We start from the raw sequence: 26436 nt of genomic DNA, 5'->3' as shown, positions 1-26436 counted from the left end.
TTTCTGCACTTTGCATCGCTCAAACTTCTCTTTGCGGACTTTGTGCCAGCGCAAACTACACTTTGTGTCAGAGCAAGATGCACTTTGTGTCGTCGGAAACTGCACTTTGCAAACTGTTAGTACACTTTCCACTCGCTTCTGTGAATTTTTATCAATTACAGATCACTTTGTGAGTGTTTTTGTCCTCTATGATGGAGAGTGGAAAATTGATGATGGTGGTGTTAGTTCTTTTGTCTCAAGTTAATGTCAAGGTATTAATTTACCCTGAAATGCTACATATGTCGAATTAGCTGACATCGTCTATGATGCTATTGGTGTGGACAAATTAAGATATGATTTAGTGGTAAAAGTGAAGTATAATATGAGTATAATGAATGCTCCTCTTGCTGATATGAAGCTAGATAGGGATGTGACGTTCTATTTAAAAAAAATTCGACTTCACTCCACCATCATCGTACTCCACCGTGTGTCTCTTTAGTAGAGAAGTCACTACCTTCAACTCAAGAAAGCAAAATACCAGGAAATGTGGTTCCAAGATGTAATCATGACATATTCATGATATTTGACCAGGAAAATGACTTATTTAAGCAACAAGATGTCTTCCCAAGTCAAAATGACATATGTGAGCAACAAGATATTTCCCAAGTCAAAATGACATCACAATCGTTTTTCCTCTTGCAGGTTTCCCTCTTGTCCAGATAAACTTCTTGGAGATGTTTCATGTCTTTGTCAATACTCTTCAAGGTTGCACTGAATGACACATTTCTCAATGAAAATTGAAGGAACATCTCCATGTCTTCCACCATGCTGAAGATTTCCAAACTTACCATTCTCATATTATCAAATGCGAAAAGATACTGGTAAATCAGGTATATGAGCCCCATCTTCCATGCATCCTCCTTATTAGAGCATCGAAAAAAACTTGTTTGAACCTCATTCACTCTAACAATCGTTTTACCCCCAAAATATTTGTGGACAAGGGTGAACATTTTTCAACGTGCCTGTTTTCCACCACAGGAAATCTGCCAAAGTTGAGGCATGTCACCAAGGCATATTCCTTCATGCCCAAGCTCCTGACCATTGACTGGGAAACATATCTCCTTCAAATTTGAGCTATTTTTCCTCATCAACATCTGATGGATTATTTTTCCTGAGAAAAATACAGTCGGGTTTTCAATATATGCTAGAATTGAGTCTGCAAAGCACTATCCATAAGATCAAGGTTATTAAACTTCTCCTTTATCTTTGACAAGAAGGTACTAACGGATTTCCATGAAACACGGCCATGAAACTTCTCAATAATGGATTTGGTTTTGGTTGTTTCTATCTACAAAGAAACATTATGTTAGACTAATGAAAACACAAGAAAACTTCATTTTGCGTCGGCGCAAATTGCATTTTGCGTCCGCGAAGATAAATTTTGCGTCTGCGCAATTTGCGCCGACGCAAAATGTAATTTACGCAGATGCAAAATTCATCTTCGTAGACGCAAAATGCATTTGCGCAAACGTAATATACATATTCCAACCCTTTCAAACCATTCAACATTCACAAATCAATTCTTCCCAAATAAAACTTTAAACCTAAACCCTAAAACTATTTCTACTTAGCATGCATGCAAGAGGAAAACGATGGAAAAACTTACTTAAAATGATGATGACGTCGTCGCTGGCGTTCTGGCGTTTAGAGTTGTTGGGATCGCTGAGAGTTGTTGTCTGCGTTGATCGGGGAGTTGCTTCATCGATCGGGTTCGTTGATCGGCTTCGTTGATCGGGAGAGAAGAAGAGAGAAAGAAGAGGGGAAGAATACCAACAATCGGGGTAGAAGAAGAGTGAAAGAAGATGGGAATGATACGAACAATCGGGGAAGAAGAAGAGAGAAATAAGAGAAATGAAGGGAATCGAAGGGAAAAAAGAAAATATTTTGTTATGAGATAATTTAGTCTTTTGTCAGGAACAAAAGTCAATTTTGTAAAATATTAATTCCTCTGTTATTTTTTAAAATATCCTTGTTATGAAAGTTATTTCATCAAATTTCTCAAATAAGCTCTTGATCCCTTCTCTTTTGAGGAAAGTAACCATCTAGAACATTAAAAAAATTGAGTTTGTCTAGTTTCTTCTAGAACATTGAGTTTATAAAAACAAATAATTTAGAATTGAGATACAAAATTATATATTAAACAATTAATAATATTATATTATAAATATTTATTTATTCAATAAAACAATTAATATGAATAAAATGATTTTATTTGCTTATTAATTATTATTATTAATTTTCATCTCAATCTTGATCCATACAAAACACCTTTTTCAATCATCATCATCATCTCTTATGAAGGACGGTCACAAGAGCACAGCCAGGTTACAACCGACTTAAACGAGTGGAGCCGCCTGCCGATGAAATAAGATCAGAAGCGCTATGCTGCGGTAATTCATGGTTAATCAACTCAGAATTTCATCCCTTACTTAAGATTACTGCATGCGTTGTTAAAGGCCGACATTATCGTCTTCCTTCTGTTTCTTTTTTCCAGGTTCCGTAAGGAGACGCCGATTCGAAATGGGGCGGAAAAAGTTGGAGATGAAGCGAATCGAGGACAAGAGCAGTCGTCTAGTCACTTTTTCCAAAAGGCGAAACGGACTTATCAAGAAGGCTCGTGAGCTTTCCGTCCTCTGCGAAGCTGATATCGCCTTAATCATCTTCTCCGCAAGAGGCCGGCTCTACGAATTCTGCAATTGCGACAGGTTCTTTTCTATCTCACATGTTCTCGCTTCAAATTTCACATCTATTTGTCTTTCCCGTTTACTTTTTGCATATTCGAAACTCTTTTCTTCTCGTTTCTTAGGGCTTAGGTTAATTAAATCGACGCGTTACTTACCTTACAACAACTTTCACCTTGGATTAGTGTTTCCTTTCATTTATCGATTTGACAAACACGTTCTTATTCGGATTAACCTATAGCTGAAATAACAGGAAATAAAGGAGAATATAACAAACATAGAATAGAGGGAATTTGGTGTCATGGTGTCGGGAATGATATGAAAATGAAACTTCTCTTTCTTATTAGATTTAAGTCCAATCACGTGTTGCTACATCATTCCCGACACCATTTATAACACTAAATTCCCGCTCTTTATAGTTACTCCTTGAAACTGACTCACACCCTTATGTTTGTCTTGCTGCCCTTCAAGTTTCGCTAGATTCTTCCAGCATACTAATGGTTAACAGAGTTAATACCAGTTGCAACAGTTGTTACTGCCTTGATTAGATTAATCTTTTAGTTCAAAGACCCGAACATGTATAGTATGATTTTGGACTTGCCCTTAGGGAATTCCAGAAAAGAAGCAAGATCAATTGGAAGAGAATTTGTCTGTTTGATTATCCATAAGCCAGATAATTGTGCATTGACTTATGAAAGGACAGTTTGTAAATATTTTGTAGGCATATATAGGCTTAGCTTAGATGATCCTTTATAATAAGTATGAGTTCAATGAAATAAATTTGTTAGATATGTATATGACAAATATTTTTTATTTATGTATTGTGTTCAAAATGATGGTTATAATACTCATTGAGGTTTGTAGGATACAATAATGAACATTAAAAATCTGAACACAACAACAAATATTAACTTTTAGTTTTTTTTCTCTAAATGGTATAAATGTTGAACCCATCAATGTTGAAGGCATTTCTATTTACATTAGAGTATGAATGAAGAAGATAAAAATTTAAAGAGAATGGAAATTTCTTCATCTATTTTGAAAATGATAAAATTACTAGAAGAAAACTAATTTAATAAAGAAAACTTTATAAAAAAAAGTATAAACGAAATTGTTGGGAAGACAACCCTCAACCATTGCTATAAATTGTTATTAATTGCTATAAAATGTGTTTTGGTTTAATGTTCTATAAAATTAGGAGGTAAATTTCAACTTAAACAAGGACACTCAAACATAACTTTTGAAACATTTATGTGAGAATGTGGAAGTGATGTCAAAACTTCTGTGTTAATATTTAGACCAAAATCAGAATGAGCTATAAATATTTTTGGGTAGACTTTGGGCTGTGTGATTTGCAATGAACCAAAGTGGACACGGTGGTTGCTCCACTGACGGCTGGGTTGCATTAATGCATAGAAAAAGAATGGTAGAAAAAATATAGAATAAATAGATTTAATGGAACATTTTACTACTCTAGGTTAAGAAAGTCATAAAGGATTAATAACAAATATTAATTAGGCTTTATATAATAAATAGTTTTTAAGTTTTTCATATTAGTTAACTTATTATTATAAACAAATAAATTAGTGTAAATATTAAACATTCAATTAATAATATTATTTCAATCTTTCTTTTTAAAAATTTAATAGTTCTTGTTTATATTATTAATTCTAAAATTAAACTTAGTATCAGAACTTATAAAGAAAATTTCCTGAAAGCGATTTCAATAGATGAACAATATCACTTCTCAGTTCTACTACTAATAAAAACAATTATATTTATTGGAAATCACAAGTTACTCTTCAAATCATGATAGGTTATAATTTTATAGATATAGTAAAGGGAATCTTAAAATTCTTCACAAATTTATTAAAAAACAGATGATCAAAAGAATACAATTCAAATTAATAATTTAAAATTTAAACAATAACGTATTTAAGATCATACCCAAGATTATATGGTACTTGAATGACTCTTTTCAACATTGACTGGCGAGATTCGTCAACAAGTCTCAAAATCATCTTGGGCGCAAAAACTTTGGGAAACCCTAGAGAAGTTCTAGTTTTTCAATCAAAGAGCAGACTATTTCAGTTATGGAGTCAACTCTTAAACGCACATAAATATAATGACTCTCTTCTTAACTTCATTCAACATATTAGAAACCCGTCTATGCACATATCGCTGTCGGATAATATGTTTCTGATCAAGATTTGCAATTAACTCTACTCAACGGGTTTAGAGACGAATTCAAGTCGATGATATGTGCTATAACTTTCGAACAAAATCTATCGTTTACTGAGATGACAAACATCCTTGTAAATCATGAACAATGACTCATATTCAAGAAAAGAAAATTTCATTATGAAAATATTTCGCCCTCGGACGTTTCAACGAATGTTGCTTATATTTATGGATATGGAGGCAGAATGAATCAAAGACAAAACCGAGACAATAGTCGTTTGTAATGTAATTTTTGTCATAAATTTTGTCATCGCTCTGAAAGTTGTTTTTATAATTCACTTTGTCAAATATGTAATGTACAATAACATATGACAATGTTAGTTTCTACAAATCATATGACAATGTTAGTTTCATCGTCTACTATTGTAGTTCCCACTTGATGTCCAAATTTAGGTGCTACCAACATTATTATTTCTTATCTGAATAATCTACACGCACGTGCTCTTTATATATGTAATCCAACTATACCACTAAAATTTTATATCAACAAAAATCTATCTACTTACGTAATATCTTAAATGTTTCGGATTATTAAAAAATTGATGAGTATCGCGAGATTTTCATCAGATAATAACGTGTTTTTTGAATTTCACTCGAATCTTTGTCTTATTAAAGAGACAATGCTTTTTAGGGGATTACTCAATGACATACTTTATTATATTTACTATATTGAAAGTTCTTTTTCGACATGTTCTAATAAACAAATATTTATTAGTTTTCGATCTCCGACTTAAATTTGATATTCACGACTTGAACATCTTTCTAGTGTTATTACATCTTTAGTTATATCACACTTTAAATTACCAGTTTCAAGTAGTAATATTATTTCTTTTAGTGGATCATGTCAATATGAGAAAACACATCAACTACATTTTTCGGCTTCTAAATTTACATTTATGGCTCCTTTAGACCTAATTCATTCAGATATTTGGGAAGTTATTAGGGAAGTTGCTCTTGAATTTTCGTCTACTAGTTGTCGTTATTTCGTACATTTTGTGGATGATTTAGCAAATTCACACGGATATATTCGCTAAAGAAAATATATTCGCTAAAGAAAAAGTTTGATGTTTTGAATACATTTATAACTTTCTTCGACTTGTTGAAAATTTGTTTAGTCGAAAAATCAAAATATTACCAACTAATTCAAAATATTACCAACTGATTGGAGATAAGAATATAGAAGTTTGAAATCACCAACGGATCATCATGGTATTTTACATTATCTCTTATCTTTCCCACATACTAGTGAGCAAAACAATATTACTGAACGAAAATTCATCACATTACAGAAACTAGTCTCACTTTATTGGCTCATTCATCTATGTCACTACATTATTGGAGTGAAGCTTTTGAAACGGTCACATATATTATCAATCGTCTTCCTACTCCGACATTACATCAACGTTCACCATTCTAGACACACGATCGTACAATAAATACAAACTCGATTTTTATACTACCGAATGCGGTTCCTTTTGTTACAGTTTATCTCACAAAGGTTATAAGTGTCTTCATATTTTGTCTGGACTTTCGACATGTCACTTTTGACAAACTCACTTTTCCAATACCTTGTTCACTTGTCTAAATCACCTGAAGATAATGAAACATCTCTTCTAACAATTATACTTAATTCAGTAATACTATATTATTACCTCATATCACTTTATCATCTCCACCATCACCCTCTTCGACCTCTACAACATCACCAAACACTATATAATATTCTTTTACTACTATTATCGTTCTTTCAACACAACCAATTATCACAACAATTACTGCACCTAAATTTTCTACTCATCAGATGATCACACGCAACAAAACACAATCCATGTCCTCAACATCTCTCATTGTTACTTCTTCCGCTACAACACTTACATGTTTTACTAAAACTATAATAAGGATCCGCAATGGCGTCTTGCCATGACAAATGAATATACTGAAACAAAATATGGTCTCTTATTCCTTGTATACCATCTTATAATCTTGTTGAATGTAAATGGGTTTTCAAACTCATAAAATTGATGGTTTATTGATCGACATAAAGCACGTATTGTGGTTAAAGGGTTCCATCAACAATAAAGTATTGATTATGAAAAAACATTCAGTCATATGGCAAAATCCACTACTATCCATGTTATTCTTTTTTGACAATATCTTATTAATGGTTCATTCATCAATTTGATATTAATAACTCATTTCTTAATGAGTCTCTACAAGAAGAAGTTTACATGGCACAACCACCCTTTTTTTTCATCCAAATTTTCCTAATCATATAGGCAAACTTCACAAAGCAATCTACAGTCTTAAACAGTCTACTCGTGCCAGACTGTTCTACTATCTCTTGATTTCATAAAATCAAAATCTGTGTGTATCATGTGCCTCAAATAATCGCATACTTTTTAGTATATGTGGATGATATTATTCTCACAAAAAATTCTAAATCATTTTTAACAAAAAAAATATATTTAAATTAAATTAATTATTCCCTGTTAATGATTTAAGTCAATTACATTACTTTCTTGAAATAAAAGTTACTCGTACCAAAAATGGTTTATTTCTTTGTCAATCCAAGTATGTTGACGATATTATGTTGATATGTGAAGCATTACACACTCTTGTCTTTGTTGGCTCATCTCTTTCTAAACATGATGATGATCTTTTATCTGATTCTTTTCTCTATCGGAGTATAATAGGGGTCTACAATATCTTACACTCACTCGTCATTAGTTAGCCTTTGTTGTCAATCGAGTTTGTCAATTCATGTACACTTTCATATCTTCTCATCAGGGACGGTTAAACGTATTATTCGAAACCTTTGTCATACTCCTCGTCATGGGATATTTCTTCGTCCAATTTCACAATTCAATTCCCTCTTGTTGCATACTCTGATGCTAACTAGGCAGGATGTCTTGATGATCGTCGTCGTTGTCGAACTGTATTTTATATTTTTCTAGGTGACAACCTCATTTCTTGGAATTCTAAGAAATAATAAGTAGTTGTTTGCTCTAGTACTGAATTTGAATATCGTGCTATTGTATATACAGTTACTAATCTTTGTTGGATTCAATCTCCACTTAGTTAATTTCGAGTTTCACTTTGTTCGAGAAAAAGTTGCTCGTAAACAACTATTCATTCAGTACATTCTTATTGAAGATCAAGGGAATAATATTTTCACCAAAAGTCTTGATTTTTCATCGATTTGTTATTTTACATAGCAAACTCAAGGTTTGTGTCTCACTTTTTCGTTTGAAGGAGATGATAAAATATTAAACAAATAAGAGAAATTTTTATCTCCGGTTAATTAGACTTTATATATTAATTAATTTTTAAGTTTTTTCATATTAGTTAACTTTTCTATATAAACTATTGTAAATATTAAAGATTCAATTAATAATATTATTTCAATATTTCTCTTAAAGAACTCAATAAAATAGTATATTATCAATTCTAAAATCAAAATAGGATAAAACTAGTTATTGTTTATATTATTAATTCTAAAATTAAACTAGGATAAAAGTAATGAACACAAGATATAACGAGGTTCAACCAATAATTGTCTACATTTTTTTGAGAGTCGTCTATTTTATAATTTTTCTACGAATAGAAACAAAAACATGAAGCATAATGCCTTTGATTTTTTCAACTTCAAAACTTTTCTCTTGATGAGGGGTATAGGCTTTCAACCGTCTTTATTAAAATTTGAGAATGTTCTGCGGCGACATGTATCTGGTAAGGTTGCAATGGAGAAAAATGTGATCTATAGTTTTATCGTTCTTTTTACATAAGCAACACCTATTGGCCAAATGATCCCCCTCCTTTTAAGTTTTACAATAGTTAAAACTTTTCTGTGGATTGCTTTCCACACAAAAAAAAAATCATATAAGGGATTTCTGTTTTTCACACTTCCTTCCAAAGGGGCATGGTAGAATGAAACTATTGTTAGATTTCGGGTGAACTGTAATTTGTGCAAGAACTTTCACTAAGTTTGCTAGTCTGTCATCACTAAGTGAATTTCAATAGAAGTGAATCATTCTAGCTTTCTTTTCTATTAAAAATCTCATGAAAATCTCAAAAAGAGTAAAATATCCAAATTCTAATAAATCTCATGTAAGTTGGAAAGAGAAATATCAAAATAAATTGTATTAGTATTAGGTTTAAGCTTGGTACCCCACTCTTAAATAGAAGGGAAGGGTTAGATTGAACTTTATTTTATTTACCTCTTGATCTATTCTCTTAAAACACATTTATCCAAATTGTTATTAGTTAGTCTTAAAATTTAAAATTTAAAAGGAGTTATAAAACTATTTTATAACTAGTATTGAATCACAATCTTTATCTAAATTATAGAGAAATTTGTATTTTAATTATTACTTTAATACTCTATAATAAAGATTGTTAATTTTTGAATTAAATATCAAACTTGATTTAATTTATTGGAGAAATGAGTGTAGAATAAATATGTAAGTTTTCTTGGTTATACTTGAATATCATTTGTATTCTCCCTGGAATAAAGTTTAGCTGAGAAATATGCATTTAGTAGACCTTGGGCCTGAAGATAGAGTTCTAGCTTTAGAAAGAGTTCATGATCCTATTTTGGACATAAAACAAGTGTCTCTCCAAAGTACTATGAAAATTATTGAAGCATTTATTATAGAATAATTTGAAAAAACTATTGAATATATATTATTAAAAATTGGTTCATTAGCTAGTTACAAATTTATAGATTTAGCGTTATTAAAAATTAATTTATTTGGAAGTAAGTATTTTATTTTGATGCTTTACAAAATTAATTATTAAAATATAAAATTTAATTATCATTTAAGCTAAAAAAAAACTACATTTGTCCTCTCTTCTTCTCTTTTTATTTATCATCAAATCTCTTATATATCTCTTATATGTTGTTTAATTTTATATATATACATTTATTATTTTTTAATAAATTAATTATTAAAACCATACTAATCTTAAACTATGACTCCAAATTTTGAGCATGATTTTGCACTATGCTTTAAAAGAAAATTTTGAGTTGGACTAGAATTTGTCAATTTAACTATGTGCAAGCAAGTTCAACTAATTTTGATACAAATGTTAACAAAAATAGGAATTTGTAAATTTCATACTTATTTGTGAGTAACCTTCAAGGGACAGTGATTTAAATCAATTTGATTTTAGAATTGATGGTGTAAAAATAAATTAAGATTATTTGATTGAGTTTTTGAAAATAAATATTAAATTGATATTTTATTAAATTAATAATGTTATCATCCTTTATGTATTTATAAGAATTAGTAGAACTCTTAACTATACATTATCGAATAAAAAAGTAATTGAAAATTTGTTTTCTTAGATATCGACTATTTTAAATGAGCTGGTTTGTTTCAAAATATGAAATATAGTGAGTCAAATTAAATAATGCATGATTGAACGGTAAAGATTTAGTAATTGGTTTGGATTTTTTTATTGTTAAGTTTTTAATGTTAGTATAGGAGTTTCTAAATAACCATTCCTTATAGTCCATTTTTCAAACAATTTTGTTCACACCTTTGTTTCATTATTGTTTTTATTTTTCACACCCTTATTTCCTCTCCTTAACCTTGTACTAATCATTTTCTTCTTCTCTTACCTTATATTCTTACTTTAACCATCACCTTTCAGGTCTCTTTACTTCTTTTTAATTTTCAATAACCTTTGTAGAGAAATGAGCTTTTGAGAGTAAAGAGTGAATATGTTATTCAAATATTACTTGTGGTTAAATGAGAGATGTGTGATATACAAAAGACATTGAGTGTAAATAAAGTAAGGACTGACAACAAGTAATGTGTAGAGTATAAGCAAAATAAAGTGTTGAGTGCAAGTAAATTGTATCAATTTTCAAGGAAGATAAAGAGATAATACTACACTATCCCTCAAGTTGGGTAGTAGATATTGAACGTGCCCAACTTGCCACATAGTTTCTCGAAATTCGGCTTGGGAAGAGTTTTGGTGAGTATGTCAGCCATCTGATTGCGAGATGTAACGTAGATGGGTGTAATAGAGCATTTATTGACGTTCTCTGAAATAAAGTGACGATCAATTTCAATGTGTTTGATCCTATCATGATGAACCGGATTCTTTGCAAATTGCAGTTTGGTTGTCACGCATCATTTGAATAGGTCCATCTGGAGGCAATCCTAACTCTTCAAGGATGCGGCGTATCCAAATTCCTTCACAAATTTCAAGTGCAAGAGAACGATTCTCAGTTTCGGCACTACTCTGAGCGACAACAAATTGTTTTTTGCTTCTCCATGTGACGAGGTTGTCCGATACAAATGAACAATATCTAGAGGTAGATTTTCTGTCGGTAATGTCCCCGACCCAATCGGCATCGGTGAACACACGAATTGACTTGTCGTCTTTACTAGTGAATAAAATGCCTTTTTCCCGAAAAACCTTTTAGGTACCTTAGAATTCTGAAAAATGCGTTTATATGATATTCGGATGGACGATTCATGAATTGGCTAACAACGCTCACTTCAAAACCAATGTCGGGACGAATGTGAGATAAGTACAGGAGTCGCCCCACGAATTGCTGGTATCTACCTTTGTCGGTTGGAGTATCATCGTTGTTATTTCCAAGTTTGTGGACCGAATCCATGGGGGTATCGGCAGACTTACATCCAAGCATGTCGGTTTCCTTTAAAAGGTATATGGTGTATTTCCTTTGAGATAAGAAGATCCCTTTTTTTTATCGGACAAGTTCCATTTCTAGAAAAAATTTGAGGGGTTCGAGATCTTTTGGTGACAAATCGGCTACTAATGAACTCTTTTAAATTTTGAATCTCTGTTTCATCGTCTCCGGTTATAATGATGTCATCAACGTAGACAATGAGGATTGTGGTCTTTTTATTCGGAGCAATCTTGACAAACATAGTGTGGTCGGCTTGGCATTGAGAGAAGTCATTCTTGAATATGGAGATTGAGAATTTTTTGAACCATGCCTTGATGATTGTTTGAGACCATAAAGAGATTTATGGAGGCGACAAACTTCGTTAGGTGAAGCACTAATACTAGGAGGCGACAAACTTCGTTAGGTGAAACACTAATACCAGGAGGCACGTTCATGTAGACTTTTTTTTCAAGGTCTCCATTTAGAAAATCATTTTTTACGTCGAGTTGGTGTAGTTCTCAATCTTTGTTAGCCGCTAAAAATAGAAGTATTCGGATGGTGTTGAGTTTGGCAACGGGCGCAAAGGTTTCTAAGTAATCTATCATATATGATTGGAAAAATCCTTTGGCGACTAGACGTGCTTTGTACCTTTCAATCGATCCGTCTGAGTTATGTTTCGTCTTGAAGATCCAATTATATTCGATGGGTTTCTTCGCTTTTGGAAACTCACAGTGGGACCATGTATGCTTTTTTATAAGTGCCTCAATTTCCTCATTAACGGAACGTTTCCATTCTGGTTGTTCGAAGTCTTCATGAATGGATGTAAGTATTTTCACATTGTCGTAGTCGGCAATGCATGCCCGGTATGACTCCGATAAACATTTGTATGAAACAAATTTCGAGATCGAGTGATTTGTGCATGACTTGACACCTTTCTTGAGAGTAATGTGTAAGTCAATAGAAGGAATATCATGATTAACTGGCATACCTCAAATGTAGACTTTTAGCTCTTTTTCTGAAGGAGATGGATGTGGGGTTGGTGAAGAAGTGGTTGTGGGTTTGGTTGTCACTTTGATTGGAGATGATATTGTGGTTTCAATTACAGATTCAGGTATGACTGTATTTGATGCTGGTGAAGAAATGGTTGTAGGTTCGGATGTAACTTCTATTGAAGATGATATTGTGTTTTCAGGTACATGTATGAAGGTACGAGGGATGATGTTTTGGGGAGGACCATCATGTTGAAGATTGTTGAGATTCTCCCCCTCAACATGGTGGTAGAAGGGTTGATCTTCAAAGAATGAGACATTCATGGAGTAGAAAGTCTTTTTAGAGTGATGACAATAGCATTTGTATCCTTTCTGATTTTGTGAGTACCTTACAAAGATACATTTTTTGGCTCGAGGGTCGAGTTTTTCCCGATTGTGGTTATGAGTATGGAAAAAAGAGATGCATCCAATTATTTTTACGGGGAGTGTGTTTGGATGCAATTTTAGAATTGGGAAATAATTTTAAAAGAGTTTCAATTGGACTTTAGAATTGAAGAATGCATGATGGCATACGGTTAATGAAGTGGACATCGGTAGATATAACATCTCCCCAATATATTTTGGGTGCATTTGAATCGATTAAAAGAGATCGAGTTACCTCGAGTAGATGACAGTTTTTTCTTTCGGCTACGCCATTTTGTTGGGGAGTATCAACACAAGAGCTTAAGTGAATGATGCCCTTTGAATTTAGGAAGTCGCCGAGGTTTGAAGAAAAGAATTCACGTCCGTTATCGATTTTGAAGGCTTGGATGGATGATTGGAATTGATTTTGGATTAAGATGAAAAAGTCTTTAAAAATTTGATAAACCTTAGATTTTTCCTTCATTAGAAAGAGCCAAGTAAGGCGAGTGTGATCGTCGATAAAGATCACAAAATCAACGTTTACCATTTAAAGTTTTAGTGCGGGTAGGTCCCCACACGTCACTATAAATTAATGAGAATGGTTTAGATGGTTTATATGCAACGCTTGGGTAAGATAATCGAGTATGTTTGTCAAATTGACAAGTGTCACAATGAAAAGAAGTGGTAGTTTCATTGATAAATAAGTTCGGAAGTATTTTAGCCAAATATAAAAAGCTAGGATGTCCAAGTCTACGATGTCACAACATTATTTTAGCACGTTTATTTGAGAGAGAAGTTGAATAACCTGAAACCTTCTCTATATGCGGATAATGTTGTAAAATGTAGAGTCCTGAACACAACTTAGCATTTCCAATCATTCTCCCCGTTCTCTATCCTAAAATTCACAACTATTCGGATATAATTTGGTAAGACATTTTAAATCATGACAAATCTTGTCTAATTGACTATAGATTACAATCAAGATTTGGAACATAGAGAACAATTTTTAAACAAAGCTTAGGTGTTACGTAAGCTGATCCGGTTCCTAGAACTTTTGCGGATGCGCCGTTAGCCACACAAAAAAGTGGATAAATGATTTTGTATATAAAAATCATATAGTAGAGATAGGTTTCCCGTAATGTGCTCTGATGTCCTTGAATCAACAATCCAATCTTTTGGATTACATGTGCCTAAGTGAGCGTTAAACGCTTTGGGGCAGCTGAAGTTGATTGTGCCGCCAAAGTGAGTTGCGGAGAAGATGTTGTCGAGGGGATGAAGTGTTGATGACATTCTTTCACTTCAGCGAGTGATTTTGAATCGCCGGAATGTTGATGACAGCGAGCTGACTTTGAATCGTCGGAGTGTCGCTGAATATTTGATTACAGCGAGTTGGTTTTGAATCGCCGGAATGTCGCTGGATGAAAGTGAAAAATAATAATTTTTTGGATAGAAATATGTCGAAACACGAATACAGCCAGATTCGGACGAAATATAAAATGACAGTGGCAGTTTTTTTAAATGACGAAACCGTCAGAGAAAAAACTCAAGAACGCTCAAATCTAAAATATATATATTTTTTATAAAAGAAAATAAAGAAAAGTAAAACATATGAACACAAAGTTCATTCCCAAATCCTAGAAAGTCCTAGAAAGAAGAAAATCAAGAATGAGAAAAAGGAAAAAGGAAAAAGGAAAAAGGAAAAAGGAAAAAGGAAAAAAAAAAAGTGTAAAATATTTTATTACTTATTACTGTCTAAGGTAAACAAAACAGATTTGTTTATTAATGACAATTGAGGTGACAAATAGTATTGTTTTAATCTATATTTTCTTTACTTATGTACACTTTGAGATATGAATTCCCATTGAAAATTTCTTGTAAATAATTAAAGTTACTTGTTTGACTGTTTTATTAATTTTCCCTATGTTTAGTGTATTTTCTATTAAATATGGCTTACTTCTCTTTTTATAGATAAAGCCCCCAGCCTAGATATATTAAAGATACAGACTTTTGGGATCTTACAAGTACAACTCAACAGCTCTTTGGAAAAGAGTTGGAACTCGAGTTTTATTGTTCTGATAAAGAAGATCCAAGGGCAATGGAATGGAACTCAAGCACCTTAACCCATTAGCTAAGTCTAGCTTTTATAAAGTTATAAAAAAAACACTATCCAAAAGTGGGAATTCAGAGTGGAGTACTCACCATTGATAGTCTGAAAACACTATCCAAAGAATTTTGTTAGCTTGGACAGTTTTGCAGACATCTGGTTTCAAGTTCCTTTACTAATTGGTCTGATCCTTTATGGTTCTCTAGATGTACTACTTAGCTACTTTGATATTGTAACTGAACAGATTGTGTGTCAATATTCCTTTTAAATGAAATTGCTTCTGCATATTGTAATTGGTTTTCTTAAGTTGATTGTTCTCTGTTTTCATGTATAGACAATTGTGATACTCTTGTTCTGGATATGGTGACCATTCTTTTCCTTGTAACCAGTGAACACTTAAGACTGATTTATGCCCTTGTGAGGATGTTGTGTCTTGACAAATTTATCCTGTTATATGATGTTTAGCTTAAACTACGAATGATTGGGAGTAATTCTGATTAAACCTGCTAATATGTTTTACTAACGCATAAATTATAGAATTAGTAACTAGTCATTTTGGTTCAGTTTGACACAGATCATTCAGCGATACAAAGGGTTATCTGAAGGAAAAGAAAAATCTGCTGATCGGTTTTATGAGGCTGAGGTAAATTTTGTTTGTTTGTGACTACTAATCTTTGACATTAAAATATGATATTTTATTGTGATACTCTTCTTTCAGGAAATCTTCTATTTGTAATGTCAAAGATAAACAATAGTCAAATCCCTTAGTCTCCTAGGGTATAGAAAGCATAATCTGATCCTTTAATCTTAGGCCTATCAAAGAATGGAATACAAAATGAATATTAACCACAATAAAACACAGCCTACTAGTTCTGAAAACTATTGTCACCATGGGAATTAGAAATGAATCAAACTGTTAATGAAATAGCATCTTGGCCTTAACATAGTGAATTTATTTTGAAGTGTTAGGACTCCACAGAGAACTTTTCTCCAATTTTTCATTTTTCTGGTATGGTATTTTCTGCTTATAAATCCACCTTCTAATGTGGTCGATATATGATATTGACCTTCAACAAAACATTTTCCACATGTTGTGTTTCGGATTTAAAAATTTTATCCAATTTATTTGTACTTTCTATGAACATAAGAGAATGTTTATTTTGTGTAGAATATGGCATCTAGAAAAGATGCAAGAACTTGGACATATGCAGAACTCTTGGAAGTAATTGGAAGGTAACGGTCATTTGGAAATGTTCTAATGTATAAAGCGCAAAATATGTGTTTGATGAGAAAAACTATATACTTTAATTCTCTACAGTCATCTTGGGGAAAAAATCATGGAGGAACTCAGTATTACTGATCTGGGACAATTAGAGGAAAACCTGAGGTCAGCTCTATTGGAAATAAGATTGAGAAAGGTCACTGATCCTCTTAGTCATTTCTTTTGTAGTTATGCATTTATATATACAATCAACTTTATTTTCTCCTATAACCTGCATTATTTAACTGTTTTTTGTTGCTGTTCAGAATTTCTGATTAAGTTCTTATTCATTTTCATGCACAGACAAAACTAATGGCGGAATCCGTTATGATTCTTCGTGAAAAGGTATGATATTAGTCTCATGTTGATTTTAGAAAGAAGTTTAATTATGATCTTTAACCTGTATTAGTATTGTATCAAAAGGGTATTTAATTTATTTATGATTATTAACCTGAAGTTTACAAAAAATATTCATCCAGCCCTGTATTTCTGCTGCCACAAGCACTTGAGATATAAAGTTATGCATTCTGAGTTATAGTTGTTATCTTGTTTGATGTGGATGATTTGAGATAAACTTCAAATAACTCACTATCCAAATTCACATGATGATTCAAATGGTCATTTTCAAATAACCAAGGCCTTACTTTATACCATTTCACATAACCATGTATTCTGACACCTCTTTTCAAATGTTGTTGTGAACAGGAAAGATTGCTAAGAGAAGAGAAGGAGATTCTTATGAAGGAAGTAAGTATTCAAAATCAAAGACTTTTTAATAATAATACTCTGTTAGAACTGTCATGCAAGATTATATGTAGAATATGCATGATGCTTGGGAACTTGCTGCAGGCTGCTGAGATGAATGCCGAAATGAACTGTTCTTCACAAGAGGAAATGCTGAAATGGCTTTGAATTGTGGATGCTTGCTCGGTTTGTCCTTCAATATCCTTAATAACTATGGTCTCAATTCCATTGCTGTGCTAGTTTTTTGCACATTTTGACCATTGTTTGTGTGATCAAATTATTATTTTACCATATATATGTATAAATGTGTCTCTCAAATCAAATTGATAATGATTTGGTCAATTTAGAGACAATCCAGTTGATAAAGTATATGACTTAATCATGTAGTATAAGAGATGTAGAGATACCAAATTACCTTATATGATGATGGACATCAAGAATATTAGATTATCTCCCCTTTCAAATACCTAATGATTACCTTTGTTCAACCCCAAATTTATTTGAATGTTGCGGATAATGGTCGGCTTGAGAATCGGTTTCAACTTTCAGAAAAAAACTTAGAATTGGAAGTAGTAATGTTCATTACCATTTAAAGTGTTTTAAGTGTGAATTTAATTCGTGTGAACTTTGATTTTAATAATTAATTTTTTTTTTATTAATTTTAATATTAAAATATATATATATTTTTAAATGTTCATTGCAAATTATATAAATAAGAGTCGTTTAAGTTCAACGAAAGCATAACTTAAATAGTTCACCAATGATAAAAGCAAATTTTAAAGAGTATAGAGATCTTAAAAAAGATTAATGAGTTTTTAACTTATTTATCAAATGAAACTTTTCTAATAATAATAAAATTATGAATTTTTATATTATTTTAATAAATAAAATTTAGCTTACTATATTTACTTGAAATGAAATAACAAAATTGTATGTTTATACTTATATTTATTATATTTTAAAATATAAATATATATAATTTATAGCATTTCTTATTAATTTAAATAATAATAACATACATATAATTTATACATATTCTATATAATTTGTAAACGCAATTATTTATTCAATATCCTATAAATTAATTAAGAATAATCACTAGTATTTTTTTTAAGCTAATATTATACTTTAAATATTAAATTAATTATAGTTATTGAAATTTATTGTGTAATATTTTGAAATGTAATAAAAAATTCAATTTTTTAGTGGAAGGACTAGGGAGAAGAATAGTAAGAAATAAAAGGGGTTAGTTTATCTGCAGTCTGCACCACCGATTCCCCAACCACCCACAAATGAACACGTCGCTCTTAGTTAACCACTACTTCTTACCTGCCTTTTAATTTATTTATTTTTTTATCAAATTAATATTTTATTCTTTTAACTTTTTCCAGCTTGTTTGATATGGGTTATTTATGATTTTTTAAGAAAAAGTTTTGTTTACATAAAAATAAGTTAGTGGAGTAATATTTTGAAATGTACAAAAAAATAATCAAATAACAAAGTAGAAAATAATAATTCTTTTTTTTTTTTTTTTCAAATTGTTATATCTTGTCCGAAAGTCCACACTTTCATATGGATAAGGGTATATGATTGAGAAATAAAAATTATCCATTCACTAAACATAAATAAATAAATAATAATAATTTTAATCCACTTAGCTAAGGGCTGTCCTATTTGTTTTTGTTTTTTTAAGATTAAATTTGATTTTTCTCTCTCCTCCTCTCCATCACTTCAATCATTTCAATCACTTTATATCTCTATTTAAAATATCATTTTACTCTTACCAATTTTTTCTAAATTTTAAATTATTAAACTCTATTACCCATTGACACGCTCCATAATTTTTAACAACAGTGGGAATTAAATGTCCCAAAACCCATTATACCCAAATAAACGTATTCATATTTCATACAAGTTTTTTTACCACTTTAACCAAAATAAACCAAATAAACCTATTTAGTACATGCACTAAATCATTTGAATATATATTCAACTGACTCAAATACTTTTAAACTCACATAACCCTAAACCCTAAACTCTAAACCTTAAACTCTAAATCCTAAACTCTAAATCCCTACCTAATAGAGTTTGTAATGAGTTATTTAAAAAAAATATTAATAATTAATGGATATTGATTTCTTTTGAAATTTTTATACAAATATAATATTTTTCTTCATTTCACTTTATTTGTAACTATCAAAATATAAAATTATCATTTATTTAATATATTATCTCTTTTAATTTTATCTATTTAAAAAATAAAATGATCATTATTTTTTTTTTTTTAAATAATAAAAAAATTATACAAAACTTAGATAAAATCCAAGATCATACCATCTTCAAATGTCCTTCATTTATTTTCACCATCCATATTTAAACTATTAATTTGATAGGATGATGAATGAGTTCAAATATGCTATTTCAAATTATATATTTTATTATATATACCACTTTCACAAAAATTAATTATTTTAAAGAATAAGTCAAAAATAATGAAAAAAAAAGAAAAAATTTTTATAAAGGTGGTCCAAGTGAAACATAAATTTTAAAACAGTAGATTTCATCTCTAATTAATGAAGTTTCTAACCGTGGGTGTGTTTGAAGTGTTTGAATTTAAGTGTTTGTAATAATATGTTATAATAATTTTAATAAAAAATTAATATATTTTGCATAATTTTCTTTTCTACGTGTATTTTCTCCTCTATCTAAATTCAAACTATAAATTGATGAGTATAAGTTAAATAAATTCTGATGATTCAAACTTACCTTAGAGTTCGTTTAATGAAGGGGTTTTAGGAATACAACTCACTTTTTATCCAAAAACTCAAACATCTTATCAACCATTAAATCAAATAATTTTATCATTTAAATATCAAAACTACCCTTTAATTTTATCATCTATCTAAACCATCATTCTCTTACTTACACCCTAGGAAGTATGGATGCTTCGTTTCTGTAGCGCACTGCGCACCGGGTGCTTCGGGGGTGCGAGGGTGCGGGGTGCGGCTGAGAGTGCGTACGGGGTGCGCCACGTGGCGTATCCCAGAATCGAAGGTGAGGGGTGCGGGGGTGCAAGAATAGGGGTGCGGGAATGACATATTCAGTAAATATGAGTTCCAAAATATTAAAAAAAACCCAAATTAAAAAACCCCCCAAATATTTAATATGACTATGAGCCCCCAGCCCCCAAATTAAAAAACCTAATTTCTACGGTGCTTCTCTCTCGGCTGCCTGTCTTCCACTACCATTCTTCCACTATCAGGCTAGTTCTTCTTCTTCTTCTTCTGTGTGAGAAAGAATTCGTATTTCTCCTCATCTTGATATTAAGCTATCGGAAGAAAGAAATAAGTGCCTCAAACGATACTTTCCATCAAGTGAAGCAAGAACATCGGTAAATATTGAATTTGCTCGCTTTTCGGGGCAAATGGATATTTTTGGTTGTCCCGATTCCGTGGAAGAAAGAAGCATTATGGAACCACGAATGTGGTGGATTGTTCGTGGAGCTTCAACACCAAATCTCCAAAAAATAGCTTTGAAACTATTTTGCCAACCTTGTTCTTCTTTTTGTTGTGAGCGAAATTGGAGCACATATTCTTTTATTCACTCAATTCGAAAGAATAAGATACTACCAAAACGAGCGGAAAATTTAGTTTTTGTGCACAACAATCTTAGGCTTCTTTCAAAAACAAATGAACATTACAAGCAAGGGCAATCAAGGTTGTGGGATGTAGGAGGTGACTGATTTGATCCGCTTGATGGTGCCGAAGAACTTGAAATATCTAGCCTTTCACTAGATGAGTCGGAGTTTGAAGCAATGTTTTTACAAGATGATTAAGACTATTGGCAATATGGAAGTCAGATTGTAACTTTGTGTACTTATAATTTATATAATTATATAATTATATTTTATATGACGTATCCCCGCACCCGAATTCTTGTTTTTTAAATTTTGTCGAATCGGCGTATCCTCGCATTGCGCACCCGTATCCATGCTTCCTAACTTACACTATATCCTATAAAGTAAAAAGATAAATTAGTCTTTAAATTTTAAAATCTAATTTTTTTCAAATTTTTACTCACAAATATTTTTAAAAAAAACCTAAAAAAAAACGATTCCTCAATCCAGTCCAAAAAAAACCATTCCTCAATCTAGTCCTTAGAGACTCTAGATATTGATGCAGAAATAAGAAAACGAGAATAGAGAGGAGAAGAAGGAAAGGGACCGACTCTTTTGGCAGGTAAATAGATAGATAATAGTATAGATTATCCAATTGCCTCGATTTTAGCAAAACCCATAAACCAATCCATCCATGGAATCTTCTTCTTCTTCTTCCTAGAATCCTAGCTAGCTAGTCCTAAATCATCAAGTTCAGTCATGACGAGACGCGACGAGCGCCAGTCTGGGTCTTTCTACGACCTTTCTACTTTGATTCTCAACCTCCTTCGCTATCCCCCAACGCCAACGCCAACGCCAATCTCCTTCTCCGATCACTACTCTCCCTCGTCCATTAACCGTCCTCTTCCTCTTAATTCCATGCCTCCTATGTCGGCCGCCGGATTCGCCTCCTTGCTTCTGGGTGTATCTTTGGCGCTCATGTTATGCGGATCCGTCACGTTCATCATCGGTTTCATGTTAATGCCCTGGGTTGTAGGTTTACTTGCTGTTCTCTATGTCGTTGGAGTTGTTTCTTCTTTATCCATTCTTGGATCCGCTATTTGTTCTCATTTTTTGCCGCCGCCTCCTCCTTTTCCGACCACCAAGGAAGTTCCTGGTAAGTAGCTAACTATTAATCTCTCTTGTTCTCGACTGACATGTTAATTGAAATTGGATCCTCAAGTATATCTATAAAGTTTCATTCTTTCTTTTGATGTTGTCTTCTTCAATACCCAAATGAGAGGAGTTAGATTGATTCTTGTTTTGATGTTAAATGGCCTAGCTAGTTCATTGAGTGAGGATATCTATGAATGAATGAATGAATGTTGTTAATTGATGTTTGTTTTTGATTCCTCCTCGAATTGCAGAGTGGAAGATGTATTGAAGTGGTTTTGAGCATAGAAATAGAACATGGAGAAAATCAAAAGCAAGATCTATGGAGAGAAATTCTTTCACATGTGAGTTATTCTTTATTATTATTATTATTATTAGTGAAATGGGTTGGTATTTGTTCTTTCTTTTCTTACACACATGAGTTTTAAGATTCACTTGTATCATATTTCTTGGCTCTTTTTTGATATGCCCAACAAACAACATATATATATATATATATATACCTAGTTTGATATATGTACTATTAATTTGTATCTGTTTTGTTCTGTTCCAAGAAGAAGGATTGTTGTTGCTTCATGTTTTACACAATTATCTTTTATTAAATAATAAGATTCTTGTTGTCACTTGTCTTGATAATAGAGTAAAAACACAAACATATATATTAAGAATGAATGGGAATTAGGGCCAAGATAGAATTAGCTAGCTAGCTAGGCTAGGATGCGTAGATGTGAACTCCGATGGCAATAAGGAAGATAGTGACAAGGCCAAAATAGATGATGGTGTGAACTAGAATAGACATGCCGCTGGTCTGCATATTCCCGAAATCCACGACCCTGTTCCTTCCCGGTATCTGAAACAGCAGCCCCGGCGACAGAAGCACAAACAACACCACCGCGATCACCACCGGTCCCCAGTCAGCCATATTTCTCTTTGTCTGTCTGTCTGTCTGTAAAATTTCTTGGTATATGTGTGTAGTAAGTAAGTAGTATTTTCGGTGTAGCTAGTTTTGTTATATATATAAACTGTTGGGTTCCCGTTTCCTTTACTTGGGATTGTGTGGCGTAAGGAAGAAAGAAAGAAAGAAAGAGACGAATATGGGCATCGTATCAATCAACGTGCCTGAGATGCCAAACCCCACCGCCAGTTCAGTTATCAGCAAGAAAGGAAAAAGGAAAGAAAAAAAGAGACGTTATCCTTTTAGCTTTCAACTCTTATGTTGTATACGACGACGTGTCCGTTGCTTCTTTCAAGATTCCCCACCTTCTCACTTACAACTTGTTTTATTTAAATTTATTGAAAATGATGCTTTTTTTTAATAAAAAATATTTTAATTAATTATTCAAATGTTATAATTAATTAATATATTATTTATTAAATAATTAGTTATTTCGGAATTCATATATATATTAGCTTTTTATTGGGTTAATTGGAATTTTGAATTTTTTTTAAAACTTTATAATTTGAAACTTTTTAGTGTTAATTTTACGGGTGACGAGGTTTTGTCTTAATGAGATTTACCGAAAAATTGGTTGTCCCACCCTGGTCCACGCAAAACAAATATTTTGGTTATTCAATTTTAGTTTTTAAAATTGTTTTTTTTAAAAGTAAGATTTGATTCTATCACCAATTAAATTGTTTGTCTTTCATATTAAATCACACTACTAAACACTTTTTATTAAGGAAATAGTAAATTTAATTAAAACTTGTATATTTTTTTAATAAATGAATTACCTTTTGATGAGTTTGATAGGCTTACTGCATGACCGACTTTGATCTAACAGCTTTAAATCGTCATCAAATATTAAATATGGTACTTAAATTAGAGTCCTAAACTTATACTACCAATAAAAAAAAATCACATTCATTCTCTTAATTAAAAAAAAACAATCATTTTTTTTTTTTGTAGTGGAACATGTCGAGGCAAGGGAGGAAACAATATATCATCCCTTCAATATTTTTTATTTTTATTTATTTATAAATGACATTTAGATAATAAGTTAACGACTTTTAAAACCGTTAATTATTTTATATAATTTTAACAATAAGGAGTTTTAAATTATAAAATAAAAAAGTTTGAAATTTCAATTTACCAACACTAATGAGTCCCAATTTGATAATTTGATCCTAACTTTTACTATACAATTTCTTTCCTATACTGTTATTTTCAATTAAAGTGAGATATATAATCTTGTTAGTTATGTTAAACTAAATAAATAATTTTTTTTATTAATGTCATATTTGATTCTCTCACACCAAGTGTGGATCTAAAATATTTTATATATATAATGCAATAACCACGGAAAATAGGGAAATTTGACTAAATGGGCACGAAGATTGCCTTATTTGACCTGGTGGCAAAATATAATTTTTATTGCGTTCGTGGTATTTTTATTTTATTTTTGACGAAATTGCCCTTGTAGCGAAACGCTAAGTGACTTAGCGTTTCGCTAAGTGGATTAGGTTTAGTATAAATACTCTAATTTTTTCATTTCTTTCATTTTCTTTCTCTCTCTTCTTTTGTTTTCTCTTTCACGACGGCGGCGACGACGGCGACGGAGGCGGTGGTCCTTATGCAGATACAAATTTATGTTCTTATTTACCTAATCTTTATTTCACCTTAACCTAAATCGATTTTTATTTTTATTATACGATCTTCATTTTTTTCAAACCCTAACCCTAAACCTATTGTTATATAAAATAACCTGTTCTTATTTGGTTCATATTGGTTTATATTTGGTATTTGGTTCATATTGGTTCATATATATCGATGATGATATTTGCAGATAATCTCGGATCATATGGGTTCTGTTTCAGGAAAGTTTCGCTAAGTGCTTATTTATGAGAATGGGTCAAAATATAATGTTACAGTTGGGGAAATTTCCAACCCATTGAATGAGAATTCAAGGAAAACCCGTGCATCATTTGACCTTAACGACCCTGTGAGGATGTTCTTGTGGGGCCCGGAAACTAAGAAACTTTTGACTCGAAAAGATGAAGACGACTTCTTTGATCAAATACAGGTATTCAAGTTTCAATCCTAACTGCATATTGTTCCCAACAATCAGATAATTTCTCAAGCCTTGCATTTTCATTCATAACCGCATGTATTTCTAATTGGAAGTGATTTTTTTATTTTTTTTGGTATAAGATATTCTTTGGAATCTAATACACATTATAATGTGATTTTTTGCTTCAGTTTACTAAGATTATTTCAGGATCATAATTCAGATTTTTGTGATTTTGGGAAACATAACAAATGTAAACTTTAGACAAAAGTATACCAAAATTTCATGACCCACACCACACACTCACATACATGTGTGCATACATCTCAATAAGAAAAAAGAAGTTTGAAAGGCATTTTTGCATGGGAGTTTTTGCCAATTTAAACTGAGTCTTTTGTTGCAGGAAGGGAGCATGGGTCTTCTGAAAAGTGTTGAGAAATTCAAGCCTCAAGCTGGTTGCAGGTTTGCTACTTATGCATACTAGTGGATAAGGCAATCCATTAGGAAGGCGATTTTCCAGCACTCTAGAACGATCCACCTTCCAGTAAAATATTATTCCTTTTAAGAAGCTAAAGCAAAACGGGAGCAGCCAAGGACTTGATGCATATGCTAACTTGGTCATATAGGAAAGGATTCTAGACTAATTGGAGAGGCTATTTTTTACTTATTCTCATTTCAGTTACTGGGAAAAAATATAGTAATCTCTTCAAAAGTTTGTTTTTTAATTGGTAATAGATTTTGTATATATGAAAACATATATTATGTAGTTCACAGTTGTAATTGTAATTTTTTAGTTCATGTGGTAAAAAAGAATAATATGTTTGATAAGACTATCTGTTCTTGGTACAATTTCATTTATGCAGAGCTCTTTTATTCATTGATAGAAGTGAAGTTCTAGTTCTTTATACTGTTAAGATAAAACAAGATCTAAAGAGGCATTTCAAGATTCAAATTTATGTAAGTGAACCCCCATATTTGAAGTAATGTTCTTATAAAAACTATTCAAAAAATGTGTGATTTTTTTTTTCAAATTTCGATTATACTCCATCATGAATGTCTTAAATATGGAATTGAATCCAAGTCATATCACGGACTTGAACCAAAGGATCAAAAGTTCAATTCAGATTGGATAGTTGGATAGCTCGGATCAGTTTGTATTCTTACCCAACCAAGGTCCATTCATCATAATTCATAAGATGTGTTACCAATATTTTGTTATAAAAATTGATTGAAAGTTTAAGATTTGGTTCTCTACAATAGTTGAAAGATTAAACAACACAAATAAGAAGAACCTCTCTATTTTATTCAACTAACAAACTAATAATGAACAACATCATTAGCATGAAGATTCAACCATTCAAATAAAAATTTAATCACCCCCATGAAGACTTCCCACAAGTGAAAATACACAGTATCATCAGGAACTAAACCAACTTCTTTCATCTCATCAAACAATTCAAATGCCTCATCCGATCTTCCCACCTTCGACAAACCCGAAATCATCGCAGTATAACTCACCAAACTCCTATCAACACCTTTCAATCTCAATTCCCCAA

At 31.7% G+C, this 26436-nt stretch overlaps 3 protein-coding genes across 4 annotated transcripts; 2 read left to right on the top strand and 1 right to left on the bottom strand.

Annotated features, from left to right (window-relative positions):
* The first annotated feature begins 2300 nt into the window (after positions 1–2300).
* LOC124925776 (MADS-box protein FLOWERING LOCUS C-like) lies at positions 2301–17567 on the top strand. Of its 2 annotated transcripts, none has more exons than XM_047465871.1 (8): positions 2301–2429; positions 2534–2744; positions 15667–15745; positions 16271–16335; positions 16421–16520; positions 16667–16708; positions 17069–17110; positions 17213–17567. In XM_047465871.1, the coding sequence occupies exons 2-8, from the start codon at positions 2560–2562 to the stop codon at positions 17273–17275; spliced, it is 576 nt and encodes a 191-aa protein (XP_047321827.1). In that variant the 5' UTR covers positions 2301–2429; positions 2534–2559; the 3' UTR covers positions 17276–17567. The 2 variants fall into 2 exon arrangements, with proteins under 2 accessions (XP_047321827.1, XP_047321836.1); XM_047465880.1 differs by having other exon boundaries at positions 2340–2439.
* A 3727-nt stretch (positions 17568–21294) lies between these two features.
* LOC124921091 lies at positions 21295–22500 on the top strand. The gene is made up of 2 exons (XM_047461699.1): positions 21295–21879; positions 22130–22500. The coding sequence occupies exons 1-2, from the start codon at positions 21483–21485 to the stop codon at positions 22144–22146; spliced, it is 414 nt and encodes a 137-aa protein (XP_047317655.1). The 5' UTR covers positions 21295–21482; the 3' UTR covers positions 22147–22500.
* An 11-nt stretch (positions 22501–22511) lies between these two features.
* Positions 22512–22871, bottom strand: LOC124921092. The gene has a single exon (XM_047461700.1). The coding sequence runs from the start codon at positions 22795–22797 to the stop codon at positions 22588–22590; it is 210 nt and encodes a 69-aa protein (XP_047317656.1). The 5' UTR covers positions 22798–22871; the 3' UTR covers positions 22512–22587.
* Positions 22872–26436: the final 3565 nt, after the last annotated feature.

Source organism: Impatiens glandulifera, chromosome 1, assembly GCF_907164915.1.
Source record: "Impatiens glandulifera chromosome 1, dImpGla2.1, whole genome shotgun sequence".
Lineage (NCBI taxonomy): Eukaryota > Viridiplantae > Streptophyta > Magnoliopsida > Ericales > Balsaminaceae > Impatiens > Impatiens glandulifera.
The sequence above is the reverse complement of the archived record's forward strand: the minus strand, read 5'-3'. Positions and strand labels throughout refer to the sequence as shown.

Bases quoted from the DNA above. Each gene is read 5' to 3' on its own strand.
- LOC124925776 (XM_047465871.1), top strand. From the start codon at position 2,560: ATGGGGCGGAAAAAGTTGGAGATGAAGCGAATCGAGGACAAGAGCAGT. The intron at 15,746-16,270 runs GTAAATTTTGTT...TATTTTGTGTAG, and splicing joins ATCGGTTTTATGAGGCTGAG to AATATGGCATCTAGAAAAGA. The intron at 16,336-16,420 runs GTAACGGTCATT...AATTCTCTACAG, and splicing joins CTCTTGGAAGTAATTGGAAG to TCATCTTGGGGAAAAAATCA.
- LOC124921091 (XM_047461699.1), top strand. From the start codon at position 21,483: ATGACGAGACGCGACGAGCGCCAGTCTGGGTCTTTCTACGACCTTTCT.
- LOC124921092 (XM_047461700.1), bottom strand. From the start codon at position 22,797: ATGGCTGACTGGGGACCGGTGGTGATCGCGGTGGTGTTGTTTGTGCTT.